Source organism: Orcinus orca, chromosome 16 (genome assembly GCF_937001465.1).
Source record: "Orcinus orca chromosome 16, mOrcOrc1.1, whole genome shotgun sequence".
NCBI lineage: Eukaryota > Metazoa > Chordata > Mammalia > Artiodactyla > Delphinidae > Orcinus > Orcinus orca.
The window spans coordinates 23,341,620-23,360,540 of NC_064574.1; the positions used below are offsets into that span (position 1 = coordinate 23,341,620).

General features: G+C 41.7%; 1 protein-coding gene across 4 annotated transcripts in view; it reads left to right on the forward strand.

Annotated features, from left to right (window-relative positions):
• Positions 1-18,921, forward strand: part of NDRG3 (NDRG family member 3) — an 86,029-nt gene that overhangs the window by 33,257 nt on the left and 33,851 nt on the right. For 2 of the 4 annotated variants that reach the window (XM_033433670.2, XM_012534106.3), the window contains exon 3: positions 2,794-2,829. The exons of the other annotated variants lie outside the window; for them this stretch is intronic. In XM_033433670.2, coding sequence (XP_033289561.1) covers positions 2,794-2,829 — 36 coding nt within the window. The remainder of the gene's footprint in view (positions 1-2,793; positions 2,830-18,921) is intronic. 4 annotated transcript variants of the gene reach the window in all.

Consider the following 18,921-nt stretch of genomic DNA (forward strand, 5'->3'; position numbering starts at 1 on the left):
AATTGTTTTTTTGCTAGGTTCTCAACAAAGAAAATATCACTTTGGTTTTTGGAGAGAATTGCATCTTTCTGCTTTTGGCATTTCCCTTTGCGCTCTTCTCAGGCTTCAGGGCCTCACAAAATGCTTCATGACTGTGATCACATGATAGTGAGTTAGGGAATTCATGCATACAGGGACAGCTGCTTCTCAAATTGCTCATCAGAATTTTTGTTTCTGTGTTCCAGGACCAAAATTTTAGTTCAGACTAGAGCGATTTTCCCTCATCTTTCTAAATAATCTGTAAAGGAACCTCTGGGAGCCCAGTAGGATTGAAGCTCTAATATGGTCTGTTTTGACATCATTATAAATTATTCCTCAAAAGATTAAATGAATCTTTAAGTTGTATATTACAAAATACTAAGTTACAGACTTTTTTTTTTTGGCCACGCCATACGGCATGCGGAATCTTAGTTCCCTGACCAGGGATTGAACCTGTGCCCTCTGCATTGGGAGTGTGGAGTCTTAACCACTGGACTGTCAGGGAAGTCCCGGCAAACATATTTTTTGTGCTATACCAAATCCTTTTTTTCTAAGTTTTTAATTACAAAAGGTAAGTTATATGCTCATTGTAGAAAAGTATAAAAAAAATTGTAATCACCCATAATCTGTCTATTTAGAAACAGCTGCTATTGTTAGTGTTTTGGTATTTTTCTTCTAGTCCTTTTTAGTGCATATTTTAATGTAGATGAGGTCAAACTTGGAAGACCATTCTGTAGCCTACTTTCTTATCATTTAATAACCGTATCATGTCTTAAACTGGAATGCAGTGGAATTTTTTGTTGTTTTCGACCCAAAGTCTTAACAGAAATATTTCAGCATTTAATTTCGTTATATTGGCTTATTCATTTTATAAATATATATTAACTTATACCCGGCCCTGTGCTGTATGTGGTGGAAGATGTAAGTTGAATCAGGGATCAGGGGCTCACTGGCTGGTCATTTATATCCTACTACAACGATCTACCCTAGTCCCTGAGAGGGCCCTTCCTCCTGCTTCTCATCGTCTAACTAGATTTTAAACACAATGACTTCTCTGAAGGAGTTCTCAGGAATTGTATGGGGCTAGTGGGGAGCTAGGGAACTCTGTGATCCTTTTTACCAAGGGCGGCATTCCTTGGAAATGTGCTACCCAGTCCCATCTACGTGGCATCTTAGTTGTCTTTCCACGCTGTGACTGCATCAGACTTGACTTTGTGAACTTGGCTTCATGCCGGGACTAATACCTCAGACCGGCTGCCTCCACCACTCTCTGTCCTCTGTGTCATCTGCAGTCTCTCTGTGATGGGTAATCTATTGTGACTTTACTGCCACCTTTACAGAAATAAGGTGGTAGGATACAGAACTGTTTCTAAGAGGATCTTCTCGAAGGGGGATGGGATTGCTTAGTACTCCCTTGGCATCAGATTTCTTGATCTTCTCCAGAGGGGCAGCTTTGGGGAAGGTGCTGATAATTATTATAGCTCCACACCTTCTGGAAGCCGTTGTAGACAGATATAACACAGTTTCTAACTAACGAGAGGGGTGTTTTTTCTGGGCAGGAGCTTTTACTTTATGAAAAATCAAGTCAGAAGGTTTTCTTTTCCTCCCAAACACATCACTCATTACCCTTTTTATACTCTTATGTCATACTCTTGCAACTCTGGCATCTGAAATGCTACAAAAATGCCTCTGAGTCATTGCCATTGATTTTTTTTTTTTTGGCAATCAAACATTACTATCATACAGTCTCTTTTTAGAAGCTTCGTGAATTCTCCTTGCATCTTTTGACTGTGTTTTACTTTTTAAACGATTCAATGATTTGTCCTTTTTCCTATTAGCAGTTTCCTGGGATATACCAGTGTATTAGGAACCCTGTTTTATCATTCTTTCCCTCCTTCAATGACACCGCCTTTCTTCCTTGTTAAATTTCAGATCTTCCATTTCTGATCCACCTATATCTTTGTTCTCTTCTTCTTTTTTTTTTATTAAAGACACTTTTTCAATTTATTTTGGCTGTGTTGGGTTTTCATTGCTGGGCGCGGGCTTTCTCTAGTTGAGGAGAGCCGGGGCTACTCTTCGTTGCGGTGCGCAGGCTTCTAATTGCGGTGGCTTCTCTTGTTGTGGAACACGGGCTCTAGGCACGCGGGCTTCAGTAGTTGTGGCTCGCAGGCTCTAGAGCGCACGCTCAGTAGTTGTGGCGCACAGGCTTAGTTGCTCCACGGCATGTGGGATCTTCCTGGACCAACGCTCGAACCCGTGTCCCCTGCATTGGCAGGCAGATTCTCAACTGCTGCGCCACCAGGGAAGTCCCTGTTCTCTTCTTAATCCTTTCTTTGCTTCCTTGTCCCGGGCACTCTGGCTCCTGCCTTCCTTTGCATGTCTCAGGGTTGGCCTCTAGCTCCTTTCCTCCCAGGTACCTCCCGTGTGGGTTGTGAATGTGCTCTCAGACTCTGATCCATGTTTTACTCTCTCTCACTGCTCTCCTTAGGTAGGGAGACAAGAAGTTACAGGCTTTACTGGGAAACCAGGCTCCTTTCCTTCATCTTCACAGGAAGCCTGCCAAAGTGTAGCCCCACCTCTAAAGGCTCCTCACCTTTTACTAACACACGTTAGGAACCCACCCGGCCTCCTCTGAAGCCCATTGATGAGAACCATTTTAGTTTTATGGCAACCAAGAGGCTGCACATGCACTGCTTTCACTGTGAACTGAATTTGCTGCACATTTGGGGAAGCCACGTGGGGAAACTGACTGTGTTTTCTGCCTTCTGTTGACAGAATGGTACACGAAACTTCCAGGACTTTGACTGTCAGGTAAGGACTGTACAAACACCAAGGAGGGCTGTGTACAGGATCTCTACAGTGCTTCCCTCCCTGTGCTGGTGGTGTTATGTAGAGGTGGATCTCTCTTCGTAGCTAATCATGATGCCTTCATGTTCTTTTGGTCATTGGATCAAGTTTATTTAAAGTGATTTGCTATTGTGTTCAACAGTTGCCTGCCAGGTACCTGTTCTGTGGTTGTAGGTTATTGGGTGGGGCTTTCTCTTTGTAATTAAGATCTCCTTTCCTCAAATGTTATTGGAAACCCTAGTTACAGGTATCAAATGGTTGTCACCTCACTGCAGAGAAGGCAGGGGAGGGGTATTTTGAGGGGAGACTTAACCAACAACAAAATCTTTTCCTAAAAGAAAAAGACACATTAAGTGTTATTAATATAAAATGCAGATATCTCTTGGCTTTATCTTTGGAAACGCAAAATTCAACCTGGCTCATTAGTATTTTCCTAAATGATATTGTTCGTCTTAGTCTGCTTTTGCCTATATCTCTATTGCCAATTTGAAAATCAATAAAAGTGAACCAGCAACCCTCCCTCCATCTTCCTACTTTATCTGTTGCCTGGCCCTGAAAGAAATGGGAGGAAGGAGTATGGAAATGGGAACCTTATAAGCCCGTGCAGCCTGACTCTCCTACTTTTGGGGTAGATGTCATAAGAGTGGCTATCAGAGGCAACATGAAGTAGACTCAGAGGGTACTAGGCAGGAAAGGAAGGTGCAGGGAAGCTGACTTCCTCGTGTCCAGGATTCACCCAACTTGTATACCCACAGGCGGATAGTTATTTTCAGATATATTAAGTTATGTTAAGTACAGTGGAATCTCTCCGTATAGCATTAGAATCAAAAGGAAGAACTAATATCTGTCTCATAGGCAAACCAGTTATATCCTAATAATTTATTGGGTACCTACTGTAGATACTAAACATACATCAACTCTAGTGCTTGGAACAATATCATTAGGTGGTTTTTATTAGAGATGAGGAAATTGAGAATCACATTTCATAACTTGCCGTTGGGTGGAATTGGAGTTGAGAAACCCCCTTTGTCCTGAATCCATTGTCCATTCTTCCTCAGTTGGGAATGTCCAGAGCTGAGATGTGGCAAGGAGTTGAGTTGTGTGTAAAGCTGAGGCTCCTTGGCAGGACAAATGAGACTGAGCCTCACTTTAGAAGGGGCAGGCTCCTTGTTACAGACTTTGTAATCCCAGTGCCAAACACCTCTTGGTGTGACTATTTGGTATACTTACATATACAACATAATCAGCCACGTGCTGTTAGGGAATCATTTGCTATAGACCCTTACTCAAAAACAAGAAGTCGGGCTTCCCTGGTGGCGCAGTGGTTGAGAGTCCGCCTGCCGATGCAGGGGACACGGGTTCGTGCCCCGGTCCGGGAAGATCCCACATGCCGCGGAGCGGCTGGGCCCGTGAGCCATGGCCGCTAAGCGTGCGCGTCCGGAGCCTGTGCTCCGCAACGGGAGAGGCCACAACAGTGAGAGGCCCGCCAGTTTAACTTGATTGCTGTTAATATTTGATATAATTTACCTAGAAGGAGATCATTTGAGAGAGGATGACAGTAAAATTCAAGGTGCGGAATTCCAGAAGTAGTATATATATTCCTACCTAAAAGTGTGGAAGCATTTATTTTCATCAAATTGAGCACCCCCCCTTCAAAAAAATGGAATATTAAAAAATTATGTGCTTATTGCAAAATAGATAAGAAAATACCAAAAAGCAAAAAAAAATAAATCACCTGTTATTTCACCAGTGTTAATATTTTGGTATATATACTTCAGGATTTTTTTTCACACATAAACATACTTAGATATAAATGAAATTGAGTTTTAGAGATATAATTATCAATCACTTTTTAATATAAAGGCTTGAAAATAGTCTGGCAAAAATTCTTGATGTTTTGAGTGAAGCTCTAATATATTAACATGTTCTGGCCTCATCAAATATAACTTCTAGTTCAGTTCTGATACAAATAGAATGATGGCAAATGTTTGTCACTGTTTGTCACATGTCTGTTACTGGTTATGAATGTGTAGGTTCTCTGTGTTCTAAAGAAGAAAATATCATAGGCCCTTCTTTTTTCTCTCAACACTCAGGAATGCTCTTCATTCTCATCTGTCTCTTTGTTAAAGGTTTATATGGTGTTCTGGAGACTGGGGGCATCTGGGTCAGGAGTCTAGTGACAGGTGATAGAAGGCCTAGGAAGTAGGAACTGTGCCGTGAGACATCTAGAGTGGCCCAGTTGGCCTGAAGGCTTCCCGGAGACCACTGGACATTCTTAGGAGACAAAGCAGAACAAATTAAAGCCGCCCACTGGCATTGTCACTTAATGGAAAGGCATTCAGCCTTGACATTGGTGGTGTTCATTAGCATAAATGTGGCACGGGGCTGAGGCCAGTTAATCTGGGCTTCCTTCTGGTCTCTGTCTTGCCTCAGAGAAATCTTTAAGGAATCTTTGATGATATTCCAGGAAGTTATCCTAACACCACAACCATGAGAGATCGTAACTTCAGTCTGAACTGCCTTTTCCCCCTCTGTTTCCTTTACTAATCACCTACATGCTTTTTTTTTCCCCCCAATAATTGAAAATATACTTAAAATTGTACCATTTCTCTTGGTTCTTTGATTGTCGTAGTGACTTCATTGCTATATAGCTCCCCTGAGGCCAAAAGCAGTTATATTGGGATATAAGAGTAATGAGGGGGGGGTGCTTAGAGGTGACATGCTTAGAATTGCTGTAAAAGGAGAAAACCTGTTGCCAGTTGAAACAGTGAATCAGCAGGCTTATTGTCCGTTTATCTACTTCAGTGCTGCTTAATTTTCTTCTACTTATGAGATTGTTTAAAAATTTGGAATTAGAGCTGAGACAAATGCTATATAGCTTCTTTGTGTTTGTGATATATTGCTTTAAAAAATAATTATACCTGGGGATTAAGAGGTACAAACTACTATATATAGATAAATGTTACAAGGATATATTGTACAGCATAGGAAATATAGCCAATATTTTATAAAAACGTTATTTATTTATTTTTTGTGGTACGCGGGCCTCTCACTGTTGTGGCCTCTCCCGTTGCGGAGCACAGGCTCCGGACGCGCAGGCTCAGCGGCCACGGCTCACGGGCCCAGCCGCTCCGCGGCACGTGGGATCTTCCTGGACCGGGGCACAAACCCGTGTCCCCTGCATCGGCAGGCGGACTCTCAACCACTGTGCCACCAGGGAAGCCCTATACAAACTTTAAATGAAGTATAATCCATAAAACTTTTGGATCACTGTGTTGTACACCTGAAACTAATATAATACTGTAAATCAACGGTACCTCAACTTTAAAAAAAAAGATGGATTAATAAGGCGGTTAGAGGGATGGATAGACGGATAGATGCATGATAATTAAGTATAGTAAAATGTTAATGGTAGAGTTCAGGTGGTGGGTATACAGATGTTCACTGTAAGGTATTTCAACTTAGGCATATGGTTGAACGTTTTCATGATAAAATACTGGGGGGGGGACCAATGTTTACTTTTGTTAAAAAGTACACAAAACTGCTTTTAATTTTCACACAGCTCTCTCCATGGACATTTCCAGTACTTCTCCACATGCACACACACTTATGAACTTGTGATCACTATGTTTGTATAAATATCATCATTGTTATTTCTCACATGTTTCTAAAACTTCACATGTAGTATTTAATGTGTGTATATCACATGAGTAAATATGTTAAAAGATAACACTTGTGGGCTTCCCCGGTGGCGCAGTGGTTGAGAGTCTGCCTGCCGATGCAGGGACATGGGTTCGTGCCCCGGTCTGGGAAGATCCCACGTGCCGTGGAGCGGCTGAGCCCGTGAGCCATGGCCGCTGAGCCTGCGCGTCCGGAGCCTGTGCTCCGCAACGGGAGAGGCCACACAGTGAGAGGCCCACGTACCGCAAAAAAAAAAAAAAAAAAAAAAAAAAAAAGATAACACTTGTGTATAATCAAATTTAGAAAATGCAGAAAAGTATGAAAATAAAAGTTTCCTATAATCCTGTTCCCTAGGGATAACCGTATTTTATTTCTTTCCAGTTTTTACTTTTATATTCTGGTTATCAAAAGAGTACGTGCTCATAGTTGAATATTTGGAGAGCACAGAGAATTATAAAGTAGCTAGAGAAAAGCTCACAGTCCTACAACCCAGGGGCAACCATGTTAATGTGTTCAGTGTTGAGATGTATGTCTGTGTGTATTATTTATTTATATTATTTATATTATTTATTTATTTTTATTTTGGCTGTGCTGGGACTTAGTTGTCGCATGAGGGATTTTTTTTTTTTTTTTGCGTCAGGCAGGCTTTTTGGTTGTGGCATGCAGATTCTTAGTTGCGGCACACAGGCGGAATCTAGTTCCCCGACCAGGGATCGAACCCAGGCCCCCTGCACTGGAAGCGTGGAGTCTTACCCACTGGACCACCACGGAAGTCCCTGTATTTTATTTTCTAAAATATAATTTTTAAAGTTTATATAATTGGTCACCCTGGATGTACAATTATGTATCTCCTTTTCTGACTTAATATTAGAACACAATCTCATTTACGTGTCATTTTAAAACTTGCATAAAAATAATCTCTAATGGGGAATTCCGTGGCAGTCCAGTGGTTAGGACTTGGTGCTTTAACTGCCAAGGCCCGGGTTCAGTCCCTGGTCAGGGAACTATGATCCTGCAAGCCACGTGGCACAGCCAAAAAAAAAAAAAAATCTCTAATGGCTGCCTGTTATTTCACCATATGGCTATCCCATGACTTAACTATTCCATTATTTTTGGAAATTAGATTGCTTATAATATGTTCAGTTCACTGAACATTTCTGTGCATAAATTATATGTACACGTTGGATTATTTCCTTAGATGGATTCTTGGAATGAACACACTTAAGGCTCTTGGCATATCTTGTCAAATTGCCTTCCACTTCCACCAGAGGGGTACTCAAGAAATATTAATGGAAAGTGAAAAGCTGCTGTCTGCCACAATATATCATTCCTGTAGAATTTGCTGATGATGGAGTGAACTCAAGAATGGAGTTCTTGCTCCTAGGAGAAGAACTCCAGGCCTGGCCAAGGGCTGAGTAATTTCATGCTGGCTGTTTAATTGCAGTAGCTCTTAAGAGGACTGATTTATAGAACTCTACTGTGAGGACTGGTTTTTTGTGCCACAGTTCAAATGTATGTATGTGACTGCCTCTTCTAAAGGGGTATAAGCAGCTTTAAACTCTTGCAGGTCACTTGCTGAATGGGCGCTATTACAAAATAAGAATTCAGTGAAGTAAATAACTGAAAGTGCCTTCCACAGAAGAGAGGTGTTTGGAGACATCTGGGATTCAGCCACCTGCTACAGTCTGTTAGAGAGCTTGACCAGTTCCACGCTCCTCCCCTTGCCTTGAAGGATGTGATTGTGGCCCCAGTCCCCCTTTCAGCCTGTTGTCCCACTGCTTCCCATTGTACACTCCACCCACTCCCAGGAAAACTAGAATTATTGCTGACCTACCCATCCTTCTGCTTTGTGCTTTTCCTTTCTGATGGCCTTTGTTCACAGGTCCTCCCCTTGAGATGCATACCCGTCCCCTTTTGGGTTTTTTTTCTTTTTTTATGACTGTTATTTATTTTTTATTTATTTATTTATTTTCTTATTAGTTATCCATTTTATACACATCAGTGTATACATGTCATTCCCAGTCGCCCAGTTCATCACACCACCGCCACCACCCCCAGCCGCTTTCCCCTCTTGATGTCCATACGGTTTTTTCTCTACTTTTGTGTCTCAATTTCTGCTCTACAAACTGGTTCATCTGTACCATTTTCTAGGTTCCACATATATGCATTAATATACGATATTTGTTTTTCCCTTTCTGACTTACTTCACTCTGTATGACAGTCTCTAGATGCATCCACGTCTCTACAAATGACCCAATTTCGTTCCTTTTAATGGCTGAGTAATATTCCATTGTATATGAATCAGATGTGGTACATATGTACCACATCTTCTTTATCGATTCGTCTGTCGATGGGTATTTAGGTTGCTTCCATGACCTGGCTATTGTAAATAGTGCTGCAATGAACACTGGGGTACATGTGTCTTTTTGAATTATGGTTTTCTCTGGGTATATGCCCAGGAGTGGGATTGCTGGGTCATATGGTAATTCTATTTTTAGTTCTTTAAGGAACCTCCATACTGTTCTCCATAGTGGCTGTATCAATTTACATTCCCACCAAGAGTACAAGAGGGTTCCCTTTTCTCCACACCCTCTCCAGCATTTGTTTGTAGATTTTCTGATGATGCCCATTCTGACTGGTGTGGGGTGATACCTCATTGTAGTTTTGATTTGCATTTCTCTAATAATTAGTGATGTTGAGCAGCTTTTCATGTGTTCTTGGCCATCTGTATGTCTTCTTTGGAGAAGTGTCTGTTTAGGTCTTCTGCCCATTTTTGGATTGGGTTGTTTGTTTTTTTACTATTGAGCTGCATGGGCTGTTGATATATTTTGGAGATTAATCCTTTGTCCATTGATTCGTTTGCAAATATTTTCTCCCATTCTGAGGGTTGTCTTTTCGTCTTTATGGTTTCCTTTGCTGTGCAAAAGCTTTTAAGTTTCATTAGGTCCCATTTGTTTATTTTTGTTTTTATTTCCATTACTCTAGGAGGTGGATCAAAAAAGATCTTGCTGTGATTTATGTCAAAGAGTGTTCTTCCTGTGTTTTCCTCTAAGAGTTCTATAGTGCCCAGTCTTACATTTAGGTCTCTAATGCATTTTGAGTTTATTTTTGTGTATGGTGTTAGGGAGTGTTCTAATTTCATTCTTTTACATGTAGCTGTCCAGTTTTCCCAGCACCACTTGTTGAAGAGACTGTCTTTTCTCCATTGTATATCCTTGCCTCCTTTGTCATAGATTAGTTGACCACAGGTGTGTGGGTTTAATGTTGTCTTGATGACTGTAGCTTTGTAGTATAGTCTGAAGTCAGGGAGTTTGATTCCTCCAGCTCCGTTTTTTTCCCTCAAGACTGCTTTGGCTATTCGGGGTCTTTTGTGTCTCCATACAAATTTTAAGATTTTTTGTTCTAGTTCTGTAAAAATTGCCATTGGTTATTTGGTAGGGATTGCATTGAATCTGTAGATTGCTTTGCGTAGTATAGTCGTTTTCACAGTACTGATTCTTCCAATCCAAGAACGTGGTATATCTCTCCATCTGTTGGTATCATCTTTAATTTCTTTCATCAGTGTCTTATAGTTTTCTGCATACAGGTCTTTTGTCTCCCTAGGTAAGTTTATTCCTAGGTATTTTATTCTTTTTGTTGCAGTGGTAAATGGGAGCGTTTCCTTAATTTCTCTTTCAGATTTTTCATCATTAGTGTAAAGGAATGCAAGAGATTTCTGTGCATTAATTTTGTATCCTGGAACTTTACCATATTCATTGATAAGCTCTAGTAGTTTTCTGGTGGCATCTTTAGGATTCTCTATGCATAGTATCATGTCATCTGCAAACAGCGACAGTTTTACTTCTTCTTTTCCAATTTGTATTCCTTTTATTTCTTTTTCTTCTCTGATTGCCGTGGCTAGGACTTCCAAAGCTATGTTGAATACTAGTGGTGAGAGTGGACATCCTTGTCGATTTTTTCCAGGTTGTCCATTTTATTGGCATAGAGTTGCTTGTAGTAGTCTCTTAGGATGCTTTGTATTTCTGCAGTGTCTGTTCTAACTTCTCCGTTTTCATTTCTAATTTTATTGATTTGAGTCCTCTCCCTCTTTTTCTTGATGAGTCTGGCTAATGGTTTATCAATTTTGTTTATCTTCTCAAAGAACCACCTTTAATTTTATTGTTCTTTGCTACTGTTTTCTTTGTTTCTATTTCATTTATTTCTGCTCCGGTCTTTATGATTTATTTTCTTCTGCGAACTTTGGGTTTTGTTTGTTCTTCTTTCTCTAGTTCCTATAGGTGTAACATTAGATTGTTTATTTGAGATTTTTTTTGTTTTTTGAGATAGGTTTGTATAGCTATAAACTTCCCTCTTAGAACTGCTTTTGCTGCATCCCATAGGTTTTGGATGGTCGTGTTTTCATTGTTATTTGTCTCTAGGTATTTTTTTATTTCCTCTTTGATCTCTTCAGTAATCTCTTGGTTATTTAGTAACGTATTGTTTAGCCTCCATATGTTTGTGATTTTTTTGCTGTATGTGGGCCTCTCACTGTTGTGGCCTCTCCCGTTGCGGAGCACAGGCTCCGGACGCGCAGGCTCAACGGCCATGGTTCATGGGCCTAGCTGCTCCATGGCATGTGGGATCTTCCTGGACCGGGGCATGAACCCGTGTCCTCTGCATCGGCCAGCAGACTCTCAACCACTGCGCCACCAGGGAAGCCCTGTTTGTGTTTTTTACGTTGTTTTCCCTGTAATTGATTTCTAATCTCATAGCGTTGTGGTCAGAAAAGATGCTTGATATGATTTCAATTTTCTTAAATTTACTGAGGCTTGATTTGTGACCCAAGATGTGATCTATCCTGGAGAATGTTCCCTGTGCACTTGAGAAGAAAGTGTAATCTGCTGTTTTTGGATGGAATGTCCTATAAATATCAATTAAATCTATCTAGACTATTGTATCATTTATAGCTTGTGTTTCCTTATTAATTTTCTGTTTGGATGACCTGTCCATTGGTGTAAGTGAGGTGTTAAAGTCCCCCACTATTATTGTGTTTCTATCTATTTCCTTTTTATACCTGTTAGCAGTTGCCTTATGTATTGAGGTGCTCCTGTGTTAGGTGCATATATATTTATAATTGTTATATCTTCTTTATTTTAAAGTCTGTTTTATCTCATATGAGTATTGCTACTCCAGCTTTCTTTTGATTTACATTTGCGTGGAATATCTTTTTCCATCCCCTCACTTTCAGTCTGTATGTGTCCCTAGGTCTGAAGTGGGTCTCTTGTAGACAGCATATATATGGGTTTTGTGTTTGAATCCATTCAGCAAGCCTGTGCCTTTTGGTTGGAGCATTTAATCCATTCACGTTTAAGGTAATTATCAATATGTATATTCCTATGACCATTTTCTTAATTGTTTTGGGTTTGTTTTTGTAGGTCCTTTTCTTCTCTTGTGTTTCCCACTTAGGGAAGTTCCTTTAGCATTTGTTGTAGAGCTGGTTTGGTGGTGCTGAATTCTCTTAGCTTTTGCTTGTCTGTAAAGCTTTGGATTTCTCCATCGAATCTGAATGAGATCCTTGCTGGGTAGAGTAATCTTGGTTGTAGGTTCTTCCCTTTCATCACTTGAAGTATATCATGCCACTCCCTTCTGGCTTGCAGAGTTTCTGCTGAGAAACCAGCTGTTAACCTTATGGGAGTTCCCTTGTAATGTTATTTGTCGTTTTTCCCTTGCTGCTTTCAATAATTTTTCTTTGTCTTTAATTTTTGCCAGTTTGATTACTATGTGTCTTGGCATGTTTCTCCTTGGGTTTATCCTGTATGGGACTCTCTGTGCTTCCTGGACTTGGGTGGCTGTTTCCTTTCCCATGTTAGGGAAGTTTTTGACTATAATCTCTTCAGATATTTTCTCGGGTCCTTTCTCTCTCTCTCTTCTCCTTCTGGGGCCCCTATAATGCGAATGTTGTTGAGTTTAATGTTGTCCCAGAGGTCTCTTAGGCTGTCTTCATTTCTTTTCATTCTTTTTTCTTTATTCTGTTCCACTGCAGTGAATTCCACCATTCTGTCTTCCAGGTCACTTATCTGTTCTGCCTCAGTTATGCTGCTATTGATTCCTTCTAGTGTATTTTTCATTTCAGTTATTGTATTGTTCATCTCTGTTTGTTTGTTCTTTAACTCTTCTAGGTCTTTGTTCTTTAATTCTTCTAGGTCTTTGTTAAACATTTCTTGCATCTTCTCGATCTTTGCCTCCATTCTTTTTCCGAGGTCCTGGATCATCTTCACTATCATTATTCTGAATTCTTTTTCTGGAAGGTTGCCTATCTCCACTTCATTTAGTTGTTTTTCTGGGGTTTTATCTTATTCCTTCATCTGGTACATAGCCCTCTGCCTTTTCATCTTGTCTATCTTTCTGGGAATGTGGTTTTCATTCCACAGGCTGCAGGATTGTACTTCGTGCTTCTGCTGTCTGCCCTCTGGTGGATGAGACTATCTAAGAGGCTTGTGGAAGTTTCCTGATAGGAGGGACTGGTGGTGGGTAGAGCCGGCTGTTGCTCTGGTGGGCAGAGCTCAGTAAAACTTTAATCCACTTGCCTGCTGATGGGTGGGGCTGGGTTCCCTCCCTGTTGGTTGTTTGGCCGAGGCGACCCAACACTGGAGCCTACCCGGGCTGTTTGGTGGGGCTAATGGTGGACTCTGGGTGGGCTCACGCCAAGGAGTACTTTCCAGAACTTCTGCTGCCAGTGTCCCTGTCCCTTGGTGAGCCACAGCTGCCTCCCTTCTCTGCAGGAGACCCTCCAACACCAGTAGGTAGGTCTGGTTCAGTCTCCTGTGGGGTCACTGCTCCTTCCCCTGGGTCCCGATGCACACACTACTTTGTGTGTGCCCTCCAAGAGTGGAGTCTCTGTTTCCCCCAGTCCTGCTGAAGTCCTGCAGTCAAATCCCGCTAGCCTTCAAAGTCTGATTCTCTAGGAATTCCTCCTCCTGTTGCCAGACCCCCAGGTTGGGAAGCCTGATGTGTGGCTCAGGACCTTCACTCCAGTGGGTGGACTTCTGTGGTATAAGTGTTCTCCAGTTTGTGAGTCACCCACCCAGCAGTTATGGGATTCGATTTTATTGTGATAGAGCCCCTCTTACCATCTCATTGCAGCTTCTTCTTTGTCTTTGCATGTGGGGTATCTTTTTTGGTGAGTTCCAGTGTCTTCCTGTCAGTGATTTTTCAGCAGTTAGTTGTGATGCTGGTGTTCTTGAGAGAGGGAGTGAGAGCATGTCCTTCTACTCCGCCATCTTGAATCAGTCTCCCCTTTTGGTTTTATTTTGTGGGGTTTTTGGGGGGGGGTAAGGGTGAGATTAAGTACTAAAGGTAGAGGTGACTTTATTCTCATTTGGGGAGAAAAAAAAGAATCTTATAGAAAAAGCTAAGGCCTTTTATCACCACCCCCAATCTCAGTTCCCTTTTCCCCTGTCACTAGAGGGTTTATTTCTCTGACAAGCTCTGTCATAGCACGGGCTTGACGGCTGCCAACTGCCCAAAATTCACATCCTTCCAGCTTAGCAGCCTCACTGCTAAGAGAAGAGATCTTTACCTGTAACTTGAGGGAAAAGGCTAGGGGAGGGGCTTCCCTGGTGGCGCAGTGGTTGAGAGTCCGCCTGCCGATGCAGGGGACATGGGTTCGTGCCCCGGTCCGGGAAGATCCCACATGCCGCGGAGGGGCTGGGCCCGTGAGCCGTGGCCGCTGAGCCTGCGCGTCTGGAGCCCGTGCTCCACGACGGGAGAGGCCACAACAGTGAGAGGCCCACGTACTGCAAAAAAAAAAAAAAAACCCAAAAAAGGCTAGGGGAGGAGTCTTATTGGCTTAGTATGGGACCTGTGTGTGTGGGTCACATGCATATCCTTGGACTGCTCACTGTGGCCAGAGATTGGGGTGTCTGAATTGGCCAAACCTGGACCCCTTCCTACCTGGACTAGAGAGTCCATGTTCTGAAGGTGTTCTGAGCTGTTTCATGTGGGTTAAATAGTCATTCACTCTTTTTCTCCTCATTGTTAGCTAAGGCTGTGTGAAGAAGGTATTGGAGTTGGCTTTGAAAAGACAGATAGGAAAAGATAGATTTTATGTTGACATATTGCAAAAGAAGCTTTCAAATGAAGAGCATGATTTGTAGGAAGTCTGAGAGTGTGGGTAGTGGAAAAGTAAAAGTCGACGTCTCAAAGAATATTGATTTAACCAGGCTGAAAGATCTAAGAGGTAAGAGGGGAGAGAGCTGAGGCTAGAGTCAGGGAGAATGTATTATAGAACTTTAAGAAGGAAAATATGATTTACTCATAGGCAGAAAGGCTGAGTAATTGTGGAGGCAGATTCTTTTACTACGGGATTAAATGAAGTGCAAATGAACTTTATGCCACCACACAGGGGTAAGGCAGTGGGGGCATTATATTAAAATTTCCTATATAGTAAATAACAAAAACTATGCCCAAGGCTCATACAGTAGCCTGCTTATTAGAAACAGAATAAAACTCATACTAATAAAGAATGTTGACATTTCCAAGAGTGTGTTGTCCTACAAGTTTACCTAAACTGTTTCAGACTGGCCGGGGGGAGGAAGAAGCACTAATAGACATGACGTGATCAAAATTTAACTACGTTCAGAGAGGTATGACAAGTCAGATTGTGTAATAACTCTGGTGATGGCACATCTAGCAGAAGGAAAAGGACTCAGAAAAAAAGGTGAACACTGATTATTATCAATTAATGGTAATATCCTAATCTCTCAACTACATCTTTGATTAAGAGGGAGAGGCAGTCTAAGATGGAGAAGTATGTTGTGGACCGATACGATTTCAGGTGGTTTTATAAGCCTGGAGAATAAAGGATCATGTTTTAAAAGTGCATAGTCTTGGAGATGGTAAGTAATCAGAGAGTGCTGGGAAAGATCTATGACCAGAGCCTATTGGACAGTTTCACTGTGCAGTCATACCCTCTAGAATGCTGGGGTGAAGGGTGAGGTAACTGGAGAAACAGCCTTTGCAGCAGCTGATAGTTGGCTAAAGCAGAAAGGTGGCAGAAGCGTCACCCCTGCAGTGGCCTGACCACTGAATCAGCTCCATAGCCAGGGTCTCTGCACACTCATCTCCAGATAGAGACTTGTTCAAGCCATTCACATATAAGGTCACAAAGGATGTATTTACAAATCCACATGGATGTGAGTGTCTCCTTTCTTTTTGTATTACTTTGAAAATGAAGAGAAACCATAAGAGATACTGACAACCAAGGGTTGCTCCAAATAGGGCAACAGGATTGACAGATAGGGCCCAGGACTCTTGGCCTTTTGATACTTTGGTCGCTACACAATTTGAGGGCATATTATGGGGAGGTAGGGGCTAAGATCTCCCTAAAAAGGTGAAATTTTGTAAGCCAATTTTAACTCTGAATTTCATCCAGATTATGAAATGATGACAAAGTAGTTACTTTGCCCTGTTGCCTCGTCTGCTTTTTTTTAAAGGAATTCCTTAATTTTTATTATTTATTTATTTATTTATTTATTGGCTGTGTTGGGTCTTCGTTTCTGTGCGTGGGCTTTCTCTCGTTGCGGCGAGCGGGGTCCGCTCTTCATCGCGGTGCGCGGGCCTCTCACTGTCACAGCCTCTCTTGTTGCGGAGCACAGGCTCCAGACATGCAGGCTCAGTAGTTGTGGCTCACGGGCCTAGTTGCTCCACAGCATGTGGGATCTTCCCAGACCAGCGCTTGAACCCGTGTCCCCTGCATTAGCAGGCAGATTCTCAACCACTGCGCCACCTCGTCTGCTTTTTAAATGTGTTCTCTTTTGCCCCATCTGTTTTATCTCCCTTTTCATCATCCTTCTGAACTTCCTTGACAGCTCACTATCCCCCTCCCTCCGCTTGGCACCCTCCCTTTTCCTGCACACACTATCCCCATCAATTACCAGGTCTTAGGAGGTCCTGCTAACCCTAGGGCCAAAGTGTAAGTTGTTTTTTTCCCTCAGTTCTCAGTATCACAGCTGAGACCAAGCCAGGATATTTAGTCAAGACTCTCCTGAAGGCTTAGATATGACACAGGAAGGCTCCAGCAACTTGACTGTCCAGATGACAGATGGTTGCGCATTCTCTTCAATTTGGGTTCTCCTGTATTGTCACTCATCTGGCAGGGGCTGGTTTCTCCCTGTCTCCCTCTTTATTCTTTCTTTCTCTCAAGAAGTGTAACATGAGAGAGATCGAAGCCTCCTTAAGTTCATTTTCGGAATATATCACCTCCCAGAAGGAATCAGGTCCTAACTTTAGTGTACATTCCTTCTCCAAGTTTTTATACTTTAAATATATGTATGTAGGGACTTCCCTGCTGGTACGGTGATTAAGATTCCCAGCTCCCAATGCAGGGGCCTGGGTTCGATCCCTGGTCAGGTAAATAGATCCCACATGCATGCCGCAACTAAGAGTTTGCATGCCACAACTAAGAGCCAGTGCAACTAAATAAATAAATATTTTAAAAATATATATATATATATATATGTAAACATATACAATCTCTATAGTGTTGCTTTTTAAAAATATCTACATACGTAAGTCATATATCATATACAGATCCTTCTGCATTTCTACTCAGCATTGTTTTTTCAAGATTTTCTCTGTGTATTAATGCTTATAGTTCTAGTTCATTCATTTTTGTCTGCATCTCATTATATGAATGTCATAATTTATGTTTCCTTACTGATGACTAATTAGACTATTTTCAGTTTTTTGACATTATAAATAAGGCCTCAGTGTATATGTATATATATCTGCACATATCATTTGTGTGTGAGTGTGTTTGAGAATCGCTTTAGATTATCCCTAAAAGTAAAATTGCTGTAGGGTAGACATCTCTTAACTTTACTAGAAATTACCAAATTTTTCTCCAGAGTAGTCGTTCCAGGTTACATGCCTACCAATAGTGTATGAAAGTTCTTATTTCTCTACATCTTGGCCAACACTTGGCATTATCTGACTTAAAAATTTTTGCCATTCTGATATGTATGAAATTGCATCTCATTGAATTTAATTTGTACTTTCCTGACTGCTAATAGAGTTAATGTCGTCCTCTTCAGTTTTCTTTCACAGCATCCTATTTCTTTCTTTTTTTTTTTTTTTCTATTTATTTCTTTCACAGCTCTGATCACAGACGGTTGTTATGGGTTGGTTGGTTTGTGTGTTTATTGTCGGCCTCCCTGTGTAGAACGTAATCTCTGTGAGAGCAGGGATCACATCTCTCTTGTTCACTGTTTTGTGCCCAGAGGTCAGTCCAGGGTCTGGTAGTAGGGCTTCACTAGATACGTAGTTGTTTAGGGAATGAGCCTGATGATGGTGGTGGAGGGGGTTCCTCAATAAGTGATATAACCACGTGAGAAATGTTCATACAGCAACAGGAATTTATGTCTTTATATTCCTCCCATCCAAACCCTGTACTTTATTTCATAGCCAGTTCACAGTGCCTGATTCTCTCCTTCATTTCTTATTCCCCCTTTTCAAGCCTTTGAAGAGGATGTAGCAAGCAGTAATAGAGGATAGCAGAAATATTGAGTCACTTGTGGTTTGATTTGCTAGAGAGATACCTGCTGTAGCTTGCAGCCCGTGATTTGAGATATACTGACGTTCAATTAGTGTAAGATTGTTCTGTGCCCCACATGAGAGAAGGAACCAAGGCTCCGATGAGGTTCATTATTAGGTAGGAAATTAAGTTGCAAGTGCTTTGCCTTTGTTGAGATTCTTATTGACAGAGTTATTTTGTCTCAGCTACTATAACACTTCCTGAGATAGGTACGGACTTTGTCAGCAAAAATTCACTAGGCTAGGTGTGATAATTCATTTTTAAGAAATACAGATGTTGAAGAAGACTGGAATAAATCTCAGTTACTTTTTCTAGAGTCTCTTTTTTTTCTACCCAACCGCTCTTAGTGCTGGTCCCAGTAGCTCTGATTTCATCTTGTTCTAGCTTTATTCAGTTCCTGAGCTCTGCTCTGGCTGCATCTTAAATTTTACTCATTGCCTTGGTTAGGACCCTTTAGGATGCAGGGAACAAACCCACCCAAATAGCTTAAACCAGAGGCAATCCAGGGATGTCTCAGAACTTAACAGCACACACAGCCGGAACCAGGAATTAAAGTGGTGGAAATGCCTACTATAAGCTCCCAAGTTTACTTCTCTTTTCAAGAGAAGAACCAAGCTGAGGATGGAATCTCTTAGTCCCAATTACAGATTTTCAGGGAAGGATGCTGACCTACCATGGACCAGATGCCCACGTGACTCCAGTGAGCCATGGCCATAAGGTTGTAGTCTACAGACAAGGCGGCCAAGAGCCACTCCTGTACTGTATGGATGACACAGAAGGGCAGCTCCCAGGGAAGGGGAGAG